We start from the raw sequence: 25,868 nt of genomic DNA, 5'->3' as shown, positions 1-25,868 counted from the left end.
CTTATTAAACTGTAACAAATAATAAATATATAATTACACAATGATATTATGGTCATTTCAAATATAACAATGACAAAACCGTAGAAAAAACATATTATAGGGACTAATCGTGTAAATTTTAAACATATAAGAAATTGTCCGAATTATCTTAAAAAATAAATATTAAACATACAATTTCCCACTAACAACAGGGAATCATTTCATTTACTCTTTCTTAAATTTAGTCCAATTATTTTTTTCACTTTATACATCTTCTGAATGGAGCCTTGCGGCGGATAATAGATTTTCGTCTTTCCGTCTTTTGGATAAAATATCTGAAAGCAAGTTGTTTATAAGCGACAATTATGGGCATCTTCGACACCCCAATCAGTACACTTTCCTTTAAAATATTCCTATATATTTTTTAGTAAATCGTATAACAAAATAAAATTTTGATCATAACTATAAATAATGTAGAGATATAATATTTTTCATTCAATAACTTGTTACTTCAGTCTTCAAAACATTAAGAAACTAATTATTTTGACTTCGAAACGCAATTATGTGTTTTGTAGCACATGCAAACACCCCCTAAGCTATTATGCAGTTACTACTTAATTGTAATTTTCAATATACTTCTTATTATTTTAGCAATTCATGTAAACTACTCTTCGAAATCACTTTTTCCCAAGTTATACTTGGTTTGGTTGAGAAAAACAATGACCGTATGCTTATGGACAGATAAACATGGGTAAATTCCGGGACACCAGTGGAATTGAGATTGGTCTCGACAGTTAAGAAATGAAAGGGAGATGCTCGAGTTTATATGTAACGTCCCTAAAATTACAAAATATAATTTTCATTTAAAATAGGTTAACCAATAAACACCTTTTTATTTAAAATCATTAAGTGACATTCATTTGTTTGAAACCATAAGATTCACAGAGTTGAATTGTACAACAACAGAAACCAATATCTTCAATGCGTGTGTACAGTTTCGTCGAACTCTCCTCATGAATAACCTGCAAAAAATTTAACCAACAACTATAAACATAAAGTTTAGTAAGTTCCACAGTATGTCACATACTTCACCATACATACAACACATACAAACAAAGACCTCGACTCTAGTGTCGATCTGCTAACTCTCCTTTCAACATGCAAATAATACACATACTAATCATGTTTATCATCCACTGACACTCTTGCCACTTAACATATTGCTAGAGGCTAAATCCTGGTCTTTTATATAATTGCTAAGGGTTGCATCCTGTCCTTCATACAATTGCTAAGGGCTACATCAGGGTCTTTCAACAAATGATGTCTATATATAAGTCAGGGCTAGTGCTAATACTGACAACCGCCTAATGAATACATAGTCATATGTAGTTGGGAATCAGATAGACACTTGATCAGATGACCCTACCTGAAAGCAATAAATCAAACAAAAATCATGTAATAAGGCTTTAGACCAAGAGTTGTCAAACTATTTAACTTAAACTACATACAAATCCTAGGAACGATCAACCAATGTTATCATTACCCAAACCAATCATGACACCTAACAATATCATATATATATATATATATATATATATATATATATATATATATATATATATATATATATATATATATATGAAAAAGTGAATATACCCTTAAAGGTATATAAGCTTAGGTACCCAAACTCACCATACTACGTCGTTTTGTATCATATAATACATTCTAATTGCTCAATGTTCTTATAATTTAACTTCAAACTTGATTTATTTCCAAGATTTTTATAAACTACACATTTATCTTCATCTTATATAATTTTCATTTTTAACTACAATATATATAACTTAGTAGGTGTTCGTCAAAAAGATGTGATGTTGGAGAAAGATAATAGTGAAATTTCGAAAATCTTGAAAGTAAATCAAGTTAGGAGTTGAACTTTAAGAATTTTATAATAAATATATCAAACAAAACGACGTCTTATGGTGTGTTTGAGTACCTAAGCTTATATATATATATATATATATATATATATATATATATATATATATATATATATATATATATATATATATATATGTGTGTGTGTGTGTGTGTGTGGATCTACGTGTTTTGCCATTTTGTTGCCTCAAAAGAAAGATCACCTAATGTATTATGCTTTGACACGTCCCTTTCAAAAAATCAATGATCATAAAATAGATTGTTGATGAATTATATTGAAAATGCCAAAATTTTGTAGATTTTGAATTGGTTACAAGAAAAAACATAAACACTTATATCTCAACTTTTACTTGAGATTTGAATTTGTTTTGAGTTTATAGTTTATGTTCTTTATTATTCTTTGATGGATTAAATTTACTTTGTAGTTTCCCTTTGCAAGTTGCTGGTTTTCGAGATGGTATCTCATTGGGGACAAGATTGTTGTCTCAAAAGTCAAAACTAAAATTGTTTTTACATCCATAATTGTGTTAAGAAAACATGGTCCAAAGTTGATACTTGACATGTTAGTTGTCTGATCTACATGTTTGTTTGATTATCAAATATAACTTATTTTCGTTAATGATTATGTTTTTTTTTTAATTGTATATGTTAGTTCGTTTTGGTATGTTAAAACATGAAATCTAAAGGCACCTTGTATGCACCATTATCGCCTATCACGAAGTATGAGAAACACCCTAGTTGAAATTGAAAGCTATATGGATCAAATTTGTAGTTATTGAAATTAAATAGTACAGGAGCCAAAATTGTAATTAATACAAAATTAAAACTAAAATGGCTAAAACTATCATTATTTTAAATTAACTATTATTGCACCAAAACTGCAACTAATACAGATTATAAATTATATGAACCAAAACTGGTAAAAAATATATAAGAATAAATTTGTAGTTATTGAAATTAAAGGACTACAGGGATTAAAACTATAATTAATATGTATTGCAAACTATAGGGTTTAGAAAGATAATTATTTTATATTAAAAACTATAAGGACTAAATATGTAATTATTCGTTAATCTAAGGATCATATCTTTAAATTTTATCAATATGACGCCGTTAGCATATATCCGGCCAAATCGGCGGCAATTATATAATATGCAGTAATGTAGTTAGTATGCCTATCTATTATTGATTAATTTTAACAAGCAAACATGTTTAATATTGTGTGCGGATTCATGCCGTGAGAAAGCCTATTGCATGTGATGTGGTATTACCGTATTAGCATGGGAATATTTTTTGTTTCATTGAGATATAATGATATATATGTGACTTTATTAATTTTTAATAAGCATGTTACAATGTTTTATGACTAAACTATATAAATGGTCCCTGTGGTTTGCTCAAAATTGTCACTTTGATCCAAAAAAGTTTGGACTAACACCACAGGTCCAAAGTTTTCATTTTGTTGCGAGTTTGGTCCAAAGCATTTTAAAAATTCTTCAAATGACGGATTTGTCCTTTCTATTTGTTTTTTCCTTTTCCTTTTTTTAATTTAATATTATTTTATTATTTAATCTCTCTCTCTCTCTCTCTCTCTCTCTCTCTCTCTCTCTCTCTCTCTCTCTCTCTCTCTCTCTCTCTCTCTCAACGAATTTCACCGTTTTACCCTCTTCCTTGAAATGGGTATAACCAAAAAAGGAACTAAGTTCATCCGTTTCATCACCGGAGAAGCATTCGACAAATGCCAAAGGGAGAAGAGAAACAATCAAAGATGACCACTTGTGAGAAATGACGACTTTAAGGTAAGGAGAACCACATCATTGACCAACGTTTTTTATGAATCGATTTCATGTGAGAATCAATTGGTTCTTGAAAATCGATTGGTTTGAATATGGGAGGGAATAGCTTATGAGTCATTGCCGATTCCAAGATTTAGAAGGATGTAGAGAGCAGCGATTTGAGAATCGAGATCGTCGGAATCAAGCATGGCGACCAATGACGGGATTGCTTCGAGCAACGCTAAAGTCGATTTGGCATCAAAATCTTCTTTCGCTAACTTTCTGTGACCCCTAATAAAAAAACCCTAGACACACAAAGGTAGAGTGCCAATTTCTGCAAATTGGGTCTCCGATTTACCAAATTTGCATCCCAACAAGTGGTGGTAGCAACAGGTAGAGTGACGATGCGATTTACCTGAAGAACCTTCTTCATCTTACCTGCAATTCATCATTCTTCATCTTACCAACAAACCATGAACAAAGAAACCCATATGCACTCTACCATACTTTGGTGAGGTTGATTTATAGGCAAGTTTAGATCAGATTAAGCTTCAGCAAGTAGCCTCGGCTAAAAGATTGAATCTTATCTGAGATTACTTCAACTATTCAACATCCAGACACACTCGATTCAGTAAGAAAAGATTCATGTGAGGCGTAATCATGCCGACGTTGGAGTGGCGGCGAATCAAGATGGGACAACGACGTTGGTGGTTTAGTGGCAAGGAAGGGAGGATATTGGGTTTTCCGATGGGTCTCCGTGACTAGAGACATGAACGGAAATGAGTGTTTTCTTCGATGAAAAAGGGATACGACATCATGAGGGAGAGAGAGAAGGTGAGACCCTTTGTAATTAAATAATATAATAATAGTAAAGGAAAAAACAAATAGAAAGGGGCAAATCCGTCATTTGAAGAATTTTTAAATTGTTTTGGACCGAAATCGCAACAAAATGAAAACTTTGGATCAGTGGTGCTAACCCAAACTTTTTTGGACCAAAGTGACAATTTTGAGTAAACCACAGGAACCATTTGTACAGTTTAGTCATGTTTTATCGTTAAGGTTTCCCCTACAACTGATTTGTATTCATTTTTTCGTAATATTTCACTGAAGTTGCATAAAAATACTCAATTTTAAATGTATTGATCCACATCTTCTCTTTCAACTTCGTGACCCTGTGTTCAATATGGAATTCAACTCAAACCTAGTCTCGCCTATCAGGACAATATCGTTGACAAAGAACATATGAAGAACATACACTCTATAACTCTCCCTTAATAGTGCAAAACATCTTGTCCAAGATCAATACAAAGAGATATGTACTAAAGGTCAAAACATGATGTAACCCAATCTTTACTAGGATACACGTTATGATCCTATATATCACAAACAGACTTCACATATCTTTCTGGAATACTTTTGCTTTCAAGGTCCTATCCAAGTCGACTTCTAAGGTATATATGCTACCATACACATTCTTTTGATGAACACCATATGAAGACCCATGTTTATTTCACCATATTTCTCCATAAGACATGATTCGGCAGATCATTATGTGTCATGAAGCTAAAATTTCTGTCATGGTTGTAACATATTACATACCAACTACGAGTGAAATTACCCTGGCATGAAGGACAAAACAAAGGCCATGCATTCTTGAGACATTTTTGGAAGGTAGCACATTTTGGTCTTAGATAATGTTTATACTCTACAGTTGTTTGTGTTTGTATTTTTTTTTTTTTTTTTTTTTTTTTTTTTTTTGTTTTTGTTTTGTAGAGAAAGTCACATTTTGGGTGGACTAGATTGATGTAGTAACTTATTTGAATTATTAGTTGTTAGTTGGATCCCACTATGATGGAATTAGATATTTTAACAATCATTTGATGATAATAGTTAGTCGTGTCATCAAAATTATGTAAGTTATTTTCATAAACTTTGAGATGTGAAACTATAAATAAATCAATATATTATTAACATTTATTGGATTTTAGATGTGACATTATAAACTCGTATATATAGTTAACACTACTTCAAGTTATTTGGAAGTTGCACATTATTTTATTTCAAATGTGATCACTCAAACCGGCATTCCACAATCTTTTACCAACATTAGAAGGTACAAGAATGATCTAACTTTGAAATTGTATAAAAGAAGAAAATATTAATCCATCAATCACGCTTGTAGCTATTTATAGTTTCTTTACAATCAACGTCATCATGTGTAACCAATTATTAAAAACTTGTCACATCATACTTGTTGTATGCCTCTTTTCTATGACCATGATAAAGAAATGACAAAAACACAAAGTTTATGACATGCCCTTGACAATCGAGTGAAATTTAACGAACATATAGATATTGAAGTTCCAACAAAATTTATAATTGTAAGTATCACAACCAAACAGCTAAATTAGTTATAAATTTTACCCTTTACATCATTTCAATTTTCACATGATTTAACTAATGGGCCTTGCTAACATCGTTGGATGTCAAAACCAACAACTACAAAAAAAGCCGATGTAAGACCAAAAAAGCAAGAAAATATCAAAAGTATCTAAACATATAGTTTGAGTAATAGCGTAGGGACTAAACCTGTAACTTACTGAAAATACAATTATAATCACAGTGTGGATCCAAAGATCTAATGGCTATATAAACAAGTTGAAAGCTTCGTCAAGAAGAGGCAGAGAGAGATAACGGAGCATCCTTTCTCCACAACAACCCCAAAAGCCCCAATTATGGGCGCCGAATTTCTCCCAAAACCCAGTGAGAATGATCTATCCGGCGATTATCAGGCTGCTCCGGTGATACTCGGCCTCCTCCCCGCTGCCCTTGTTGACCACATAGCAAGGGTTGACTTATCAATTCTCTCTCGAATTCCCGGCGAACCTGGTGGTTCCTTCCCTGTACACTCCCTCCCCTTAATTTTTCTTAATTTCTTGCTATCTTAATGTCTTCAACCTATAATTGTTCGTTTACCTCTGTAATTGAATCAAAACCCATGCAATCAATTGCTTAAACTTCATTCGTGAATGAGGGAATCGAGGACAGATGAAGGCTTTATTTGATCGATCATAGCACAGGGTTTCCAATTTCCATACGAAATTGCATTAATTTGAATTTGAGGATCAGTTTTCATGTTTAATTTTCATTCTTAGGAAGCATTAACTACTTTTAAATCACCCATACGCCATTTCCATGTGATTTTGCATTCTGATATAAATTGGAGCATATCTTTATTGGTAGGTTGCAGCTGAAGAGCTGAAAGATCTACTAAAAGAGGTGAACACCCATATTTCGTCTTCTCCAAATGATCTGTCTCCTGTAAAGACTATAGCCGGGGGTAGTGTGACCAACACCATTAGAGGCCTTGCAGCAGGTTTTGGGATCTCATGTGGGGTTATTGGAGCTTGTGGGGACGATGAACAAGGTGCTCTCTTCTTGAAAAACATGAGCTTTTATGGTGTAAATATATCAAGATTGAGGGTGAAAGATGAACATACTGGTCAGGTGAGTTTACCCTTTTGTAAAAAAGATGGTTTTCTTCTTTCATGTTTTTTGTAATTCATTTTGGAGTTAAAATTAAAATTGTATTAGCTGATGACGTGGCACAGTGTGTTTGCTTGGTTGATCCATTGGGTAATCGTACTATGCGTCCCTGCATTGCCACTGCTGCTAAAATACAGGTGCACTTTAGTTTCGTACATTTATTACACAGTACAATACATGAAATACATGACAGAATAGTACAATGCAAATTACATAAATGCCCTTATTGAAATTAGTTTGTTCAGTATTATGAAATCACTCCTGTGTTTATTGAAGAAAAAATCAGATTGCATGTGTTTCTGACATTGTTTTTGTAATTCAGGCAGGTGAACTAAAAAGGGAGGATTTTAAAGGCTCCAAGGTAATAAAGTTTCTATATCTATTTGAACTAGTTTTTATTTGCTACATATTTCTTAATGAGTTAATGTCAATGGTTTTTATTTGGTACTATTGTTATCTATAAGTTAATTTGCTAATTTTCTTTGTATATATTTATGTTGTAGTGGTTAGTGGTGAGATATAGTATATACAATATAGAAGTTATCAATGCAGCTATCCAAATAGCCAAACAAGAAGGTCTTCTTATATCCCTAGATTTGGCCAGTTTTGAGGTAAAAACTAAAAAGAAATCCACCATTTTTCTTTGCTGTGAGTATAAACAGATTATGTACTTTTTTATGTTCATGGATTATATAACAACATTTTTTTTTTTACATTTTATTATTAAATTGACAGATGGTTAGAAAATTTAGAACACCTTTACTAGAACTATTGGAGTCGGGTAACATAGATCTTTGTTTTGCTAATGAAGATGAAGCCGCCGAACTTTTAAGGTAACATTTTATCCCGTGATACAAAAATTACACGTAATTTTATTTCCAATTTTGTGTACTTTTGTGTGTTTAATGTTTGTTATATATATATATATATATATATATATATATATATATATATATATATATATATATATATATATATATATATATACCGTTTTAGTGGCGAGCAAGTTGCGGGACCTGAGGCTGCAGTTGATGTCTTGGGCAAATACTGTCAATGGGCCGTGGTGACGTTAGGTCCACATGGATGCATTGCAAGGCATAAAAAAGAGGTTAGCCAGGTGTATGTGCTATAAAGCACATCGTCTGTGTCAGGCAGTCAAACTTTGACTGCCTCATGTATCAGGCACCGATACATGTATGAGACATGTATCGGGCAGTCAGAGTGTCTGATACATGTATTAGGCAGCAGTCAGGCTGTCTGATACATGGTCTATATCAGTGCCTGATAAGTATCAGGCAGCAAATGCCTTGCTGCCTGATACTGATACATATATGTGTATATGTATTAAGTGAATTTGTGAACAACTTCAGGTTGTGAAGGTTCCTGCGATCGGGCAGACAAAGACAATTGATGCAACTGGGGCGGGGGATCTTTTTGCGGGAGGGTTTTTGTATGGTTTAGTGAAAGGAATGTCTCTTGAGGAATGTTGCATAATTGGGTCATGCAGTGGTGGATCGGTGATTCGGTCATTGGGTGGTGAGGTGTCGCCGGAAAATTGGCAGTGGATGTATAAGCAATTCAAAACCAAAGGTCTCCCTGCGCCCATTGTTTCATTGTAAAATCATCTTTTAAGACTTCTTCAATTGAATCCAAGCTAACGTTAGCCCGGATGAATGTTTAAGAAAAGACTATGATTAATTATGTGAAGAATCACCTTGTCTTTTTAGTCTTAATATTTTGGTATGAATTATCTGGCCTTTTTTTTTTCCATTAAGTGATGTCTGGAGAAAGTGAATGTGCAAGTTCTAGACACTTAACTATAATCTGATAGAACTTGGATGTAAAAAAAAATTAAAAAGAGCAAATAGGTAAAGGGTTAATGTTTTAGTATAATTGTCTAAATTAAGTATTTAAAGAATCTTGTAAAAGCCTTCATTTCTCAAATATAATGGCACTTTCAAGAAGGTTAGAACAACCAAAGATATTAAGTTGGAAGTACAAAGCCAATTCATATGTACTATACAAATGTAGTATGCATGAAGTAGCATTTAAGATGATATATCTACATGTTTTCTTTGTGAAAAATGATGCTTGAAAGTTTGTTGCATATTATTTATGTACAAGTATGGTATATTGCGGAGAGATTTCAAAAGATATTTCATGCATGGTATTGATAAAGGGTTTATCAAACTATATGTATTACGAAAATTGTTTGTTAATGAAACCGTCGATAGCAATTTAATTTGTTGTATTATAAGTAATCAAGATAAAATGGCTATATGTTTCAGGCCTACACACACACACACACACACACACACATATATATATATATATATATATATATATATATATATATATATATATATATATATATATATATATATATATATATATATATATATATATATATATATATATATATATATAATAATTGATACCCAAGGAGATATACATAGATCTCAAAGTCATCCCACTTCGAGGGGCTTTAGAGTACCAATACCATTTTCTAGGACTCGTTCAGCAACAACTTAAAACCATGTGGAAGTTATCTTGCTTCATATCCATGTGGGACGACTTGTTGCACATAAAACAAAGAAACAACTGATCTTAAAACAGGCAACCCCGACGCACAAAGTATCTCCCGAACTTGATGACATTCACAACACATTCCATGTATGTTATTTGAGAAAGTTCCTTGAAGCGTAAGTCAATATGATGGCGTTTATGGAAATAAAAATTGATGAAGAGAAAAGATTGATTGGGGAGCCCGATGAAATTACGAGTCGGAAGACCATGAAATTGAGAAAGAAGTTAATAGACTTAGGTGGTGATTGTTTTGAAAGAGGTAAAATGTCTTGTATCTTTTTCTATGTCTACATATAAGATAAGATGTGAACCAAAAGTCTTTTTTATGTCTTTAGTCTTCATAAAAAAATTATATGTTTCCAAAAGTCTTTTAGAGGACACGGTATGGGCCACAACGAGGTTCGACGCGGGTGATGTGGCATCTCTCGACGCCGTCGTAACGGGGGGAACACCACCCCCATCTCGTTGCATCTCGTCAGTTACGTCTCGTTGCCATGGAAACGAAATGAAACGGGAGAAAAATGGACCGTTGCACATTTAGACCGTTTGCAAACGGTCAATTTCAAACCAAATTTTTTTCCCTTTATATATATATACTCATTTTATTTCAAATTTTACAACTTTTTTAACATTCTATCTACACTTTTATAAACTTTCTTTACTAAAAAAATGGAGCAAAATCCAAACACCTCCCCATCATCAAACCCAAACACAACATCGCCTCTCAGATTTGCGGGTTATGAAGGGTATTTCAACCTTTTATCGACTCAAGGCTCACCACAAATCCCATACCAAGGCGCAACTTTCAATCCCGCTTCACCGCCACTACAGTTTCCCAACTCACCTTACCTTCAACAAAATCAATTTGGTCAAATCCCAAATTTACAACAAAATCTTTTCACTTCTTTTGTTTCGATGCAACAACCAACCTATCAACCATCGCCTACGACACAACAATCGGATGAAGTGGAAGCGGGAGGTAGTAGGAGAGGGAAAGGGAAAGGGAAAGGAAAATCAAAAGGGAAATCAATAGCGGCAGAAACAGAAAATGCAGACGTTCCACAATGGTGGACACCGGAGGAAGAATACTCTTTGACAGCGGCTTGGTGTGCTACTTCAAAGGACGAACTTCGCGGAAATGGAATGAAAAAATGAGCTTATTGGGGGGCGGTGCTCGATAATTTTCACGCTATTTTAAAGTAAAATCTGTATCGCAACAATGACATGTTGAGCAGCAAATAGGGTATGATAACTAAGCGGTGCAACAAATTTCACGGTATTTACAACCGGCTTGAGACGCAACGACAAAGCGGAACCAACGACTTCGATTTGTTCAAATCGGCTAAGGAACAATATCGGGTCGAAATGGGTCATGTTTTCGACTTTGAAAAATCATGGGAATTGTTGCGAGCGGATCCAAAGTGGAATAAAACGCCTACATCGTCGGAGGTTCAATCCAAACGGTCTCGCAATTCTAGCTCGGTCGACGTGTCGTACGTACGGACTAACATCGACCTAAACACCGATGACGACGAGATCCCGGATGATATCCAAGAGATATCCCCACCACGACGACCGCCCGGACGCGACAAAGTGAGGCGCGCTGCAAGACATGCGGAGGAGGTGGAGACGAGAGCAAAAGATGTGGCGGAAATGAGAGCCAAATTCGATAAGTACAATTTATTAATAAAAGAAAAAAAATGAGTTGAAACGTCGTCATTTAGAGTTCCTGGAAAGGCAGACACGAGAGAAGCATGAACAAAAAGAGAGAGAACTAATGACACACCAGTTGTCAATTCTCCGGACAAGCGAGGAGGGTTTAGCGCTTGCTGATCTAGCGGTGCTACAAGCGATTAAGGAACAAATTAGGAAAAAATATTTGGGTTAATTAGGATTGGTGTGGTTTTAGTAGTAATTTCAATGGTATTTTAGTTATTAATTTAGGTTTAAAATTATGTTTTTTTAATTGTAATCGGAATTTTAGATTTTAAATATTATGTCTTTTTTTTTTTTTTTTTAAATATATGTTTTATAAAAAATATATTAGTTATTAAAAAAACACAAAAAGAAAAAAAACAAAAGCCAAAAAAGAAAGTAAAAAAAAAATACAAAAAAAAATATTTATTTTTAAAAAGTTGGTGTTGCATCTTGTTGTATCTTATTGCCCATTTCTTCACTTGATGTCATAACACCATTTGCTTAGGTGGCACAACTTGGTGTTGTACCTTGTTGCCCACACCCAATGCTCTTATAAAAAAGAATAATGATATTGATGTTGGTGTTGATGGTAGTGGAGGGGTGGTGGTAGAGGTGTAGTGGGGGTGGGTGGTGGAGGTGGGGGCGGAAGTGGTGGCGGTGGCAGTGGCGGTGATGGTAGTGGCAACAATGGTGGCAAAGACGGTGGTGGTGGAAAAAGTAATATCACATTAGGATTAGAACTTATAAAATGTCTTCCAAAGTTAGATGTTATTCTTTTGACTTCCGAAAAGATGTCAAAAAGATTTTTTTTGTCTTTTGTCTTCTGAAAAACAAACAGTTTTTTCTTCAAATCTTTTTCCTCTTGCATAAATAAGAGATCAAAAAGATTTTTTTAGCAAAAAGCGAACACCATCTTAGTCCTTGTGTAATGAAATTATCACAAGAGGGAGAAATTACACTTTAGAGGTTAGATATTTCTGACATTTTGTTAAGAATATGTTATTGATGATTTACTTACTAATATTAATGTACATGGTGGGTGTCGTATGTCGTATGATAATAAAAAAATAACGAGAAATGGAGGAAGTTTAATATGTTTCCACATTAAGGCACGTTGAAACATAATCCTATGTTGCTATTGTTAGTCTATAGCTTTAACCGTAGTATATGGGAATTTTAAGTAACTAAGTATAAATTACATTATTTATGAGGATTCAATTGTCATTTGGAAAAACCATTATCAAATTTAAATTGTTAACTAAGTAAAAGAGAAACCCTGGAGAAACGGTATGAACACTCAATGTATTCTAACTATGGAAGAAGAGATTTGTTTTTAGTTGATTATAGTAGCCACCTTTTAGAGGAAATAGTTTTTGGAATGCATAGGGGCCAAAACAATCAAGAAGAAAAATATAACATCAAGAAATAGACTTATAACAACTTTGGTACGACTTGTGTGAAGCTGATACAAGCAATACAAACTAAAAATTCAGAAAAAAAAAAATATATGAAGAGATCGACCAAAACCCTAAAAAGAGATGTTGAAAAAACATACATTCAAAACAAGATTGGAAACATCTTAAATGTAATACAACACAAAATGTACGGCCTTGAAAACAAAACATACAACTTAACATTTCTATAAATCAACATATGGATGTGATCTTCATCATGAAATGTATAACCTTGAGAATTAAAATGTAAGGTCCTACATTTCATTTTCAAAAAAGATAGCATATATAAAATATATGGTCTTGAGAATTAAATGTAAGGTTGTACAAAACTTTTTGATTCTCCAAATTAAGTATGTCTTATGTATTTTTCTTGGGTTTTTGCTCCATATGTACTAGGTTCGCCGTTAATTAAAGGCATGTAAAGCAAATATAAATGAATTATGTACCAAAATAAATGTTGCTAAAAACGTGATTGTGATTGTAGAATCTTAAGTTCCTATGATTATATCATCCAAAAACCACATTGATCCTAACAAGATCGATTTAGGGGTAAGATCGGTATAAGATAATAATATTATAAGATCATGATAATAATATTATAAGATCATGAGTAGGATGATTAATAATTTTAATATGTTAAAAAGATAAAAAAATCATCAATAAAATGATATTTGGCTTTTATCTTTTTATTGACGTCATATTTAAACTAAAAAACATATTAAATTTATTTATATCTTTAAAAAAAGAATCTAATATAAATAATGTTTAGAATTTATCATTTCCATTGAGATTTGAGGCTTTTTTATTTTAATTAAATACTCATACTTAATTTATTTTGGATTAAAAAATGATATCCATGTATCATTTGTCATCCCATATTAAATAGGGAGGTTTATAGTTTAGGTTCTGAACTTATTACTTGTGTATTAATTTTGTTTTATGTCTGTATACAGATTGATATAGATTATGAGATAAGAATTTTATATTGTATGTTTTCATTCTTTAATGTTGGAAACTTGGACCATGATCCTTTAAAAGTCACAATCCTAGTTGTGGCAATTTTGTTAGTTGTCTCGTTTTCGTATTTAATATGTTGGGTCCAAGGTTAGCCTGCTTCTTATAATTAATATGAGGCCCATTACATAAATATGCAAAGCTGTAAAACTGTAAATCATAAATTGATATTAACCTTTAATTCATTTTGTTCTTATAAAAAAGAATAAGAATGATGAAAAATGTTTTTTTTTTATGTATTGGTCATTTATGACGTTTTTTTTTGTTTTTTTTTTCTTTGACTTGTAATTGTGACTTAAATTTCCAATATTCATTATAAAAAACTAAATGACAAAAACTACTTTTCAAGAACCACACAATGAAACTACAAAAAGAATATTACAACACCTTCATTTGACTGGTTTCCTTGTAGATGCATTTTGCATCGACTTTAAGTGATCGTTATAACGTTACAAATTATACATAAAATTTAAACGTTTTTAAATGCTACAATTGTTCGTTAAATAAATGTGTTTGAAATCTTTTTTTTTTTTTTTTTTTTTTTTCATTTTTCAGTAAGATGATTTTCTAAAAAAAGATTATATATAAATACATATATCTATATCTATATTAAATAATATACTCCAACTCATCTGTTTATCTTTTTTAAAGTCATTGAAATAAAAAGTAACTTCTTTCATAGCATACCCTACCACTAAAATCTATGTAAGGTGAAAAACAATGCAAACGTTTTTTTAGATAGCCGTGATAATTATTAATTTATTATAGCACTTTCAATTAATTTAGAGATTCGTATAAAGGGTTTTAAATTATTTTAAGTTTTTTTTTTGAACCAGTTTAAATTATTTTAAGTAAACCAACAACATCCTTCTAAGTTAACAACAAAAGTAAATACATAGTTATTATCCATTATCGATAAAACATATTTTGGACTATATTTTTTTTTTCTTTTTCCGGGCAAATTGTAAATTTTATGAATGAAACTACACTTACATAAATTTTTGACTTTGATATTTTGTATTATTTTTTTCCTCATTTAAGTTATTAAATTTACAATTTGGTTGCAAATTTAACCAATCAATTGGTTTGTTTAGGTTTTAATTGGTTTATATTCTTTATTTATTTGTTGATTAGGTAAAAATTTGATACTTTTTTCAGATATGATTCTAGTTGTCAAATATTTTGATTAAAATAAATTTGTACGTAATTCTGTACTTATTTTTCCTAAATTACTTTTCTCTTAAAGAATCACAATATTTTGTAATGGTTTCCAAAGCTAATGGTTTCCAAAGCTCTTCAAGTGGTTCATCATTCCATAATGATGTAAACAAACAAGTAAGATTGCATTTAAAAAATGTTAGTGTGGAGAACCTTCCATGTCTTGTATACATGACTTTGAGATGAAGCCTCTCGAGCAACCTTGGAAAGTAATCGTACAAAATTGTGATGCTCTTAAAGAAAAAAAGAAAACGAAACAAAGAAATGTAAGTATAAATCTACATAATATTCAATTTAATCAAAATATTTATCAATTAAGATAATATGTGGAAGACACAGTTTTTAGTCACCAAATGATAAACACAAAACAACTAAAACAAACTAGATGATTGGTTAAATTTACAACAAAATTGTAAATTTATTGGACCACTTAATTGAAAAAAGAAACAGAATCTCAAATCATCATTTATGTAAATTTAATATCTTATACAATTCGTCGTTCTTTATAAATGTAAACATTGTTTGAGGTTTTTAATCTATTGTGTCACGTTAATATTTTGCATATAATTAAAATATTATTATTATTATATTATATAATATGTTTATTAGGTACTTCAAAATCCAAGTCATTGTCAAGTTGTTCATTCCCGCTATGATTAAATAACTTAATTCTTCAATAATTATCTCAAAATCACATTATAAAGATTTTTATAAACATTTATTTCCAAATATCATATAATAATTAGTTGTTTTGTGGGCCTTTTCATAAATATTCTGCCAATTCATCGTATATCAATTTATTATTATTATTATTATTATTATTATTATTATTATTATTATTATGCCATCATTGCATAACTTGTTTCTCAATTATTAATTTTATCTTCCTTTTGCTTTCTCTTTTTTCATTTTGCACAACAGGAATTTCATATATTCTATATTCTATATATAAATCCCTCTAAAATTATACTATTCTTAATACATCACAAAAATGTTTTAAAATTACACGTTTGAATAACTATGCATTATATATATATATATATATATATATATATATATATATATATATATATATATATATATATATATATATATATATATATATATATATATATATATGACGGTTCACTTGAGATTAAAAAAAAAATTAGAGATCTTGAGATTCAACATCAACCACATATTTTTCATGTGTCGCTCTAACATTCTAACGTACCGTCAGCAGTAAGGTATGACTAATCATAAATGATTATAAAACGCATATGCCTAATCATAAATAATTATACATATATGTATGTTCACAGATTAAGTAATAATATATGATTATGACAATTGGTGGCATGAGAGTTGGTGGTGGCAGAGGCGACGATGCTATAAGTGGCGGGGGTAGCAGTGGTGTGGTCGGCTGGTGGCGGTGGCGGTTGTGGTGGTGGGGATGGTGGCGGAGGAGAAAGGAACAAACAACGCTATATAATAATTTATGATTATAACTGAACCGCCGTGCTGGTAGGCCGGAGGGCTAGGGTGGTAGATGTGAAATGTGTGGTTAAAGTTGAATCTCAATATCTATTATTTTATTTTAAATCTCAATGGAACTTATATATAGGTATGTTCAAATGTTTCTCACATCTATTGTGTTTTAGAATGCACCAATAAAAATTTAGTAAAGATTAAATTATTATTTAATCAAATAAAGGTAGATATTAAATGATTTTCATAATTATATGTATATTAAATGATAGCTATAATTATAATTCTTTTTTTATGGAAACTAATTAAATTCGTCATTAATGTCAGAAAAAATATTCTTTTAGAATGAATTCGTATCAAGAAGAATGAGATTGTATACCCATAAGGGTATATAAGCTTAGGTACCCAAACTCATCATACTATGTCGTTTTTGTATTATATATACATTGTAATTGTCTAATGTTCTTATAATTCAACTTCTAACTTGATTTACTTCCAATATTTTTATAAATTTCAAATTTATCTGCCTCTTACATAAGTTTCATTTTCAACTATAATATATATGACAAAAAGATGTGATGTATGAAGAAGATAGTAGTGAAATTTTCAAAATCTTGAAATTAAATCAAGTTAGGGGGTTGAAGTTTAAGAACATTATAATGAGCATATTAAACAAAACAACGTATTCTGGTGAGTTTGGGTACTTAATCTTATATACCCTTAAGGGTATATTCACTTTTCCCATATATATATATATATATATATATATATATATATATATATATATATATATATACACACACACACACACACACGAAAAGTGAATATGTGGCTGTCATGTATGCAATATTAGGTATAGAATCATCTAAATTGACTTCATTTTGATTAAAAACACAAATCTTCTTTTACTGACAGCTTCTTCCAATTGCTTTTGAGCATATTTTGTGTAACACTTGTTTCCTAGTATGTATTTAATTCAAGTAATTCTTATATTTTCTCTGGGACTCGACGAGTTGGGGGCCCAACTCGTCGAGTAAACTCGTGATCCGCTGGAAGTTTAAGTGACCTACTCGACGAGTCGGGAGACCGATTCGACGAGTAGATGTTGTTCGAGTTAAACCATAAATTTGAGGGTTTGCACCCTATTTAAACAACTTATCTTAGCCTCCATCGTCCCTTATACTTCCGAAAGACATTAGCCTAAAACCCTAGCCTTGTTTGAGTGTTTTAAGGCCATTTTTGTACATTTTGGTGGATTGTGAAGCTTGAGAAGAGGAAAGGAGTTTGGGGGTTCAAGTTGAAACTAGAAGATCCAGAGATTGTGCCCCATTTTCAGCCCATTTAAGGTAAAAAGCTTCTATCTTGACTTTCCATCTGTTTAATCATCTTTAGTGCTTGGTTTTTGGTATATTTAGGGCATTCTAAGCCATTTTCGGGTTGTGGGGTGTAATATAAAGTTATGGCTTCAGATCTTGGACCTTGGAGGGTTCTCACGGCATAAAGGTGCCAACTTTATGGCCATAAGAGACCCATGCATCTTGTAGACCTCTTTTTATGACTTTTTGAGCCAAAGGCCCCATGCATGTACACCAAGTTTGAAGCTTTACATATAAAATGGACCCTAGGAGGCCATATATATGGTTATGACGCATTAAAACCCTTTATAATCGACTGTATAGTTTTGGACATAGAGGGACTCGGCGAGTCGGGGTGTATTTTCCACCAAATCCTTTCTGTTTTGGACCAGTTGTTAAGAACGAAGGTTCTGCCAGTTGTTTAGGTTCACTAAGGACCTAGAAATCATAGGACTCAGCGAGTGGATGAACAGGCTCGACGAGTTCAAGGCAATGTCCCAGCCACATGAAGACGGACTCGGCGAGTCATAGACTGAACATCCTCTTATGGATGAAGATGAACTCGGCGAGTTCAAGGACGAACTCGGCGAGTCAGTTGAAGATTGTCCGATGTGTTGTTGAAGGCGAACTCGTCGAGCTCTTGCTAGACTCGACGAGTAGGGACGGGATTATGGCATTTTGTGGATATGGGGTGTTAGGTGAATTTCATGCATCCATTTTGTAGTTTTACTCCATAAAATCGCATTGCATTTAGGTTTAAACTCATGCATGTTGCATTTTTTCGGGATTTTTCATGATGTAATTCCATTTACACACTTTTGTAATATTTCAGGGACTTTTGAAGGTAGGATCTTAATTGAGGTGATGAATAAGAGATATGGATGAAGTTTTGGGACTATTGGAGCATCGAGGAGAGAGATTTCAAGAAAATGGAGATTTTAGCTTGATAGAAGTTTACACGGCCGTGTAAATGCAAGCCTTGAGTTTACATGGGCCGTGTAAACGCATACTCATAAGCAGTGTACTTCGAAGACCTGGCCGAATTGAGCAACATACTTTTTTTGTGTTTACATGGCCGTGTAAATTGATAGTGTTAGTTTACACGGGTCGTGTAAACTTGGTCGTCAGTTTAAATCAGTTTTTCTCCTTTCCAAAAGGAGGCGACCGGTTCTAGAAGAAGAGAGTCGTTTTTGTGAGTTCTAGGAGGCGATTTTGGGAGCAATTTGGAGACATTTGATGCTTGAAAACATTTGGATTTCACTTGGATTTTAATTTGTAAGACTTTAACTTCAGTTTCTAGGTGTGTGCTTGTTCTTGTCATGAGTGGCTAGAAACTGAATTCTCCAACTTCATGTATTGACAATTATGTGTGTGAATTCAATCATTTGAGTTGGTGTTTGTTTTAAATGTTATCTAGTGAATTTGATTTTGTTTTAATTGAAGGTTTGATTTCAATGCTAGTTCTTTTTGGCCAAATTGAGTTAAGGTTAAATCACTCATGTTATCTATTATACAAAATCCGTAATTGTTTTGTAAAATAGAACAAGTAACAAGTATTAAATTATACTACTTGCAATGATTCTAGTACAAATCAAATTCACACATTCTAACATTCCCAAGCTTATGAGGAGTATTGAATGTTGTTGGTTAAATTCACAATGAGGCATAATGTAATCTTTCACCTATTTTAAGAACTTATTTAGATTAGGTTAGTTAGATTAGAATTAATTAAAGAACTCATTTTAATTAATTAAAAAATGGTGAATGTGAAGTGCTAGAGCTTATTAGTATTTCTAATACCAACTTAGATGTAATTAAACAAATATCATTTCATATTTTGGATTACATTACTAATTAGTCTTGCATAGAGTTAGAGTGTTTACAAATCTTGAGTTTATTTTACTTATTCAATTGCTTACTTATTACTTCAATTCTTTATTTAAATCATTACATCTAACCCCCCCCCCCCCCCCCCCTCTTTTGTGATCTCATTTGTACATTGTGCAAAAGGGTATAAACATTTATCTTGTGTCTCTGTGGATCGATCCTACTTACCTTGTATTACATTTCTAATACAAAGTAGTAGTGTTTGAGGAGTTATTTTACCCATTTATTTTTTGGGTCTGACACACTTAACAAATTGGCGCCGTTGTCGAGGACACGGTAGTACTAATTGTTTATGTCAAGATCTTTTCGTACAGGTACACCTTTACCAGTTGATTTGGAGATAGAGAAATCTGCAAAACAAAGAAGGAAGCAAGCCAGACTTTTAAAGAAACAACAACAATCCGGAGCTTCTTCATCAAACCCATCAACCACATCCTCACCAACATCCAAAAGTACCCACCATCTTCACCTACTCCTACCATGGCAGACAACTAGGGGTGGCAAATTGTGCCATCGTGTCATGTTTTTGTCTGACACGACACGACACGACAAGTTTTATGTAGCACGAACACGACACGACATGATCTCGGGTTTTTTTTGAACTAACACGAAAACGAACCAATTAAAAAACGACAAACACGACATGACACGACAAAGATAACATGAAATAACAATTAATGTATTTAATTAATATTTATTCATACATAACACGAAAAACACGACAAAAAATGTTAAATCGTATCAATTTCGTGTCAAATTTTGAACACGAACACGACACGACACGGCGTCGTGTTTTTTTACACCTGACACGAACACGAATTTTAATTTCAATTTCGTCTCAATTTCGTTTCGTGTCGTGTATTTTTGTCGTGTCGTGTCATCAATTGCCACACCTACAGACAACCATGGAGGAAACCGAAATCCTCCAAACCCACCACCTGAACAAACCTTTAGACAATGGGCCACTCAAGATGTCACCCAACAACCTTTGTGCATTAATTACCCTGCAACAATAAACTTTGAACTCAAGTCTGGACTCATCCATTTGTTACCTTCATTACGTGGTCTTGAGAATGAAGACCTACATAAATTCCTTAAGGAATTTCATGTTTTCTATGTAGGTATGAAGCCATATGAAGTTACAGAAGATCAAATCAAGTTAAGGGCATTCCCCTTTGCTTTACAAGATTCAGCCAAGGAGTGGTTATATGACTTACCACCAGGGTGAGTCACAACATGGAATGAACTTGCAAGGATGTTTTTGGACAAATATTTTCCAGAAATGAGAGCTTCAGCTTTATGTAGAGAAATTATTGGTATAAAGCAACAAAAGAGAGAAGCCTTGCATACTTATTGGGAACGGTTCAAGAAATTGTGTTCAAGATGTCCAAAACATGGGATTTCAGAGTAACAATTGTTGCAATATTTTTGTGAAGGAATGTCATATTGGGATAGGAGATTACTCAATGCATCAAGTGGTGGATCAATAGCTGATAAGACTCCAATAGAAACCTGAGCTCTTATCAAGAACATGGCAGAAGAGTCCAGGCATACAATTCAAGAAGAAGAATGGTACAATGATGCACCAAGAGGAGTGAAAGAAATTTCTACCCCAAAAATTGAGAGTCAACTTTCTGAGTTGACTAAAGTAGTGATGATGCTTGTAAAGGACAAGGTATGCAACCACCAACAGTTAGACCTTGTGGTATTTGTACACAAGTTGGACACCCCACTGATATGTGCCTAATGTTACAAGAAGATGTAGAGCCGGTTCAAGCTATGAGATTTTCTAGTCAATAGTAAGGAAACTTTCAGCCAAGATACAATCCAAATTGGCATCAACCCAATGCCAATTTTCAGCCAAGGCCACCATATTTTCAAGCACGACCTCCATTTCAAAATCAAATGCATCATCAACAAAATTATCAACCACATTTCCCGCCAAATCAACCTCCTCATCAATCTCAATTCCAACCTCAAAACATGCAACAAGGAAGCAGTTCAAGCGGATCGGGAATGTCTTTGGAAGAAAAGAATTATGCTAAATTCCTTAAGGAATTATGCACATCCAAGAAAAGATTAAAAGGGAATAAAACTGTCAAAGTAGGTGAAAATGTGTCTGCAGTGTTACAGAAAAGACTACCTCAAAAATGTAAGGATCCGGGTCTTTTCACGGTTCCTTGCAAGTTAGGTAATCTTCATGTTCCACGAGCTATGCTAGACCTTGGAGCTTCTATCAATGTTTTGCCATATTCTATTTTTAAACCCTTAAATATTGGCACATTGAAGAAGACCGGGGTAATCATTCAATTGGCTGATAGATCTTTAGTACACCCAAAAGGTGTGCTAGAAGATGTGTTAGTCCAAGTGAATAAGTTAGTATTTCCAGCAGATTTTTATGTCCTTGATATGAATGATGATGACTCACCGAATTTGAGTTCAATTCTTCTAGGAAGACCCTTTTTGAAAACAGCCAGGACAAAAATTGATGTTTATGATGATACATTGTCCATGGAATTTGATGGGGAAGTGATAAATTTTAACATCTATGATGCTATGAGATATCCAAGTGATATTTCATCCTTGAATTTTGTGGATGTTATTGAACCATTAACTGAAGAGTGTTTTGATTTGTCTAATCTCAATGTGTTAGCTCTTATTTTAGACAGGAATCTTCAAAAGCATGAAGTGGAAAAACTTTCCAACCAATTCAAAATTAATGAAGAGATTTTGGAAGTTGTATCTTGCATGGACCAAAAGAAGAAAATGAGGTTTGATGTTCCAAAGCTAAAATTACCAATGCCTAATGAGAAACTTGTTCCATCTATTGTGCAGGCACCTGAATTGGAACTCAAGACTTTACCAGAGCATCTCAAATATACGTATCTTGGAGAGAAAGAGACCTTGCCAGTGATCATCTCCACAAAGTTATCAACAAAAGAAGAAGAAGAGCTTATCACCACCTTGAAAGAGTATAAGGAAGCTATTGGGTGGACTATAGTCGACATCAAAGGGCTAAGTCCTTCACTTTGCATGCACAAGATCCTTATGGAAGAAGATTACAAGCCTTCTCGAGAAGCTCAAAGGCGTTTGAACCCTCCAATGATGGAGATCGTGAAAAAAGAGATTTTGAAGTTATTGAATGCGGGGATGATCTATCTTATATCAAATAACAAGTGGGTAAGTCCAATCCAAGTTGTACCCAATAAGACAAGTATTACTGTTACAAAGAATGACCAAGGTGAATTAGTCCCCACCCGTGTGCAAAACGGGTGGAGAGTTTGCATTGATTATAGAAGACTCAATTCCTCAACCCGAAAAGACCATTTCCCACTTCCCTTCATTGACCAAATGTTGGAAAGGTTAGCGGGAAAAACTCACTATTGTTGTTTGGATGGGTATTCCGGTTTTCATCAAATACCCGTTGCACCCGGGGATCAGGAAAAAACTACTTTCACATGTCCCTTCGGAACATTTGCATATAGGCGGATGCCTTTTGGACTTTGCAATGCTCCCGCCACTTTTCAAAGGTGCATGGTAAGTATTTTTTTGGAGTATGTTGAGGAGATCATTGAAGTTTTTATGGATGATTTCACAGTTTATGGTAATTCTTTTCATTAGTGTTTGAGCAATTTGAAATTTTTTTGCAAAGATGTATTGAGACCAACCTTGTTTTGAATTATGAAAAGTGTCATTTTATGGTTGATAAAGGTCTCATACTTGGTCATGTTGTGTCTTCTAAGGGGTTAGAGGTAGACAAAGCAAAAATTGATGTCATTAAGTCTTTACCTTATCCCACTTGTGTTCGTGAGGTACGCTCGTTTCTTGGTCATGCAGGTTTTTATAGAAGGTTCATCAAAGATTTATGCAAGATATCCCGTCCCATGTGTGAGCTTCTACAAAAAGATGTAGAATCTGAATTTTCCAAGGAGTGCAAGCAAGTTTTTGATCAGTTGAAGGAGTTGTTGATCTCAGCACCAATACTTCAATCACCGGATTGGAGTTTACCGTTTGAAATCATGTGTGATGCTAGCAATCATGCAGTTGGTGCAGTGTTGGGGAAAATAAAAGATCGAGTTCCTAATGTCATTTATAATGCCTCAAAAACACTTGACAGTGCACAAGCCAATTACTCGACAACTGAAAAATAATTGCTATCTATTGTCTTTGCTCTAGATAAATTTCGTCAATATTTGCTAGGCTCTAAAGTCATTGTTTATTCTGATCATGCAGCTATTAGGTATCTACTTGCAAAGAAGGATTCGAAGCCTATACTCATTGATGGGTATTACTCTTACAAGAGTTTGATATTGAAATCAAGGACAAGAACGGAAAGTCAAACCTTGTAGCTGATCATCTTAGCAGGATTGTTTCTCCCGATGACTCGACTCCCATTCATGATGCATTTCCCGATGAGAACCTATTTTCAGCAAAAGTTGCCCCATGGTATGCCGATATTGTAAACTACATCGTCAAAAATCAATTTCCATCAGATTTGACTCGATGGAAAAAAGATAAGATCAAGAAAAAAGCCAAGAGGTACGTTTGAGATGAACCATATTTGTGGAAATATTGTGCTGACCAAATGATTAGACGATGTGTGGATCAACATGAGGTACCTTCTATCTTAACATTTTGTCACTCTTATGCTTGTGGAGGACATTTTGGTCCTCAAAGAACTGCAAGAAAAGTATTAGAGAGTGAATTTTACTGGCCAAGTATTTTCCACGACTCTTATGTCTTTTGTGCAAGCTGTGATAAATGTCAATGGATGGGTTCTTTAAACTCAAAGAATCAAATGCCCCTTAATCCCATTTTAGTTTGTGAGATTTTCGATGTTTGGGGCATTGATTTCATGGGACCTTTTCCATCATCTTCGGGTTTTACTTATATTCTTTTGGCTATGGATTATGTCACCAAGTGGGTAGAAGCAAAAGCTACCCGTACTAATGATTCAAAAGTTGTGATAGATTTTTTTGAAGGTTAACATCTTTTCCAGATTTGGTGTTCCAAAAGCCTTAATCAGTGATCGTGGTACACATTTTTGCAATCGTATGCTTGGAAGTGTGTTGAAGAAGTATGGTGTTACTCATAAAGTCTCCACAACATACCACCCACAAACCGATGGACAAGCCAAAGTGAGCAATCGACAAATCAATGGTATTTTGGAGAAAACTGTGAATACAACAAGGAAAGATTGGAGTACAAGTCTTGATGATGCTTTATGGGCGTACCACACTACATACAAAATTCCAATTGGGATGACTCCATATCGCATTGTTTTCGGAAAGCCATGTTGATTACCCGTTGAGTTGGAACATAGAGCATATTGGGCAGTCAAGCAGTTCAATATGGATATAAGTGAATCGGGAAAAAAGAGGAAGCTTGACATACAAGAACTTGAGGAGATCCGAAATGAGGCATATGAGAATGAAGTTCTTTACAAAGAAAGAACAAAAGCATACCATGACAAGATGATTTCACGCAAGGTATTTGAAAAAGGTCAAAAGGTATTACTCTACCATTCTCATTTTAAATTGATTCCTGGTAAATTAAGGTCCCGTTGGGTGGGACCATTTGTTGTCACTATTGTTTTTGAGCATAATACAATAGAAATCACAAGTGAGAAAACCGGGAAGATTTTTAAGGTAAATGGTCATCGTTTGAAGCCTTATTATGAAGGATTTCAAGTAAAAAATGAAAAAGTCGAGGAAGTAACGGGTCCAAAGTACCAAGATTGACAAATAGATGGGGTCCAAGTCGAGCCAATGACATTAAAAAGGGGCGGCTAACCGAGAGGCAACCCGGGGGTATTTTTGTCATTTCTTAATTTTTCATCGTATTTTCTTTGTTTTCAAGTTTTCAAGTTGTTTCTCATGTTTAAAGAGAGTAAAAAATCATTTTCCGGGCAGTAGTAGATTAGCGGGTTGCAATTTCAAAAAGTGAAAAAA

The 25,868-nt window shown here is 33.4% G+C and overlaps 2 protein-coding genes across 2 annotated transcripts; both read left to right on the top strand.

The window, feature by feature from the left end:
- Positions 1-6,355: 6,355 nt before the first annotated feature.
- LOC111881986 (uncharacterized) lies at positions 6,356-8,985 on the top strand. The gene is made up of 8 exons (XM_023878356.3): positions 6,356-6,595; positions 6,936-7,199; positions 7,304-7,375; positions 7,561-7,599; positions 7,742-7,849; positions 7,974-8,071; positions 8,235-8,346; positions 8,609-8,985. Exons 1-8 carry the CDS (start codon positions 6,428-6,430, stop codon positions 8,855-8,857), a joined length of 1,110 nt encoding a protein of 369 aa, XP_023734124.1. The 5' UTR covers positions 6,356-6,427; the 3' UTR covers positions 8,858-8,985.
- A 16,283-nt stretch (positions 8,986-25,268) lies between these two features.
- LOC111881991 (uncharacterized) lies at positions 25,269-25,658 on the top strand. The gene has a single exon (XM_023878360.1). The coding sequence runs from the start codon at positions 25,269-25,271 to the stop codon at positions 25,656-25,658; it is 390 nt and encodes a 129-aa protein (XP_023734128.1).
- The last annotated feature ends 210 nt before the right edge of the window (positions 25,659-25,868 follow it).

The sequence above is a fragment of the Lactuca sativa genome, chromosome 5, assembly GCF_002870075.4.
Source record: "Lactuca sativa cultivar Salinas chromosome 5, Lsat_Salinas_v11, whole genome shotgun sequence".
In the NCBI taxonomy this organism is placed as follows: domain Eukaryota; kingdom Viridiplantae; phylum Streptophyta; class Magnoliopsida; order Asterales; family Asteraceae; genus Lactuca; species Lactuca sativa.
This window is presented reverse-complemented; position numbering and strand designations above follow the sequence as displayed.

Coding starts and splice junctions, on each gene's coding strand:
- LOC111881986 (XM_023878356.3), top strand. CDS start 6,428: ATGGGCGCCGAATTTCTCCCAAAACCCAGTGAGAATGATCTATCCGGC. Junction 7,200..7,303: donor AAGATGAACATACTGGTCAG/GTGAGTTTACCC, acceptor GACGTGGCACAG/TGTGTTTGCTTGGTTGATCC. Junction 7,850..7,973: donor TAGATTTGGCCAGTTTTGAG/GTAAAAACTAAA, acceptor TTAAATTGACAG/ATGGTTAGAAAATTTAGAAC.
- LOC111881991 (XM_023878360.1), top strand. CDS start 25,269: ATGGATATAAGTGAATCGGGAAAAAAGAGGAAGCTTGACATACAAGAA.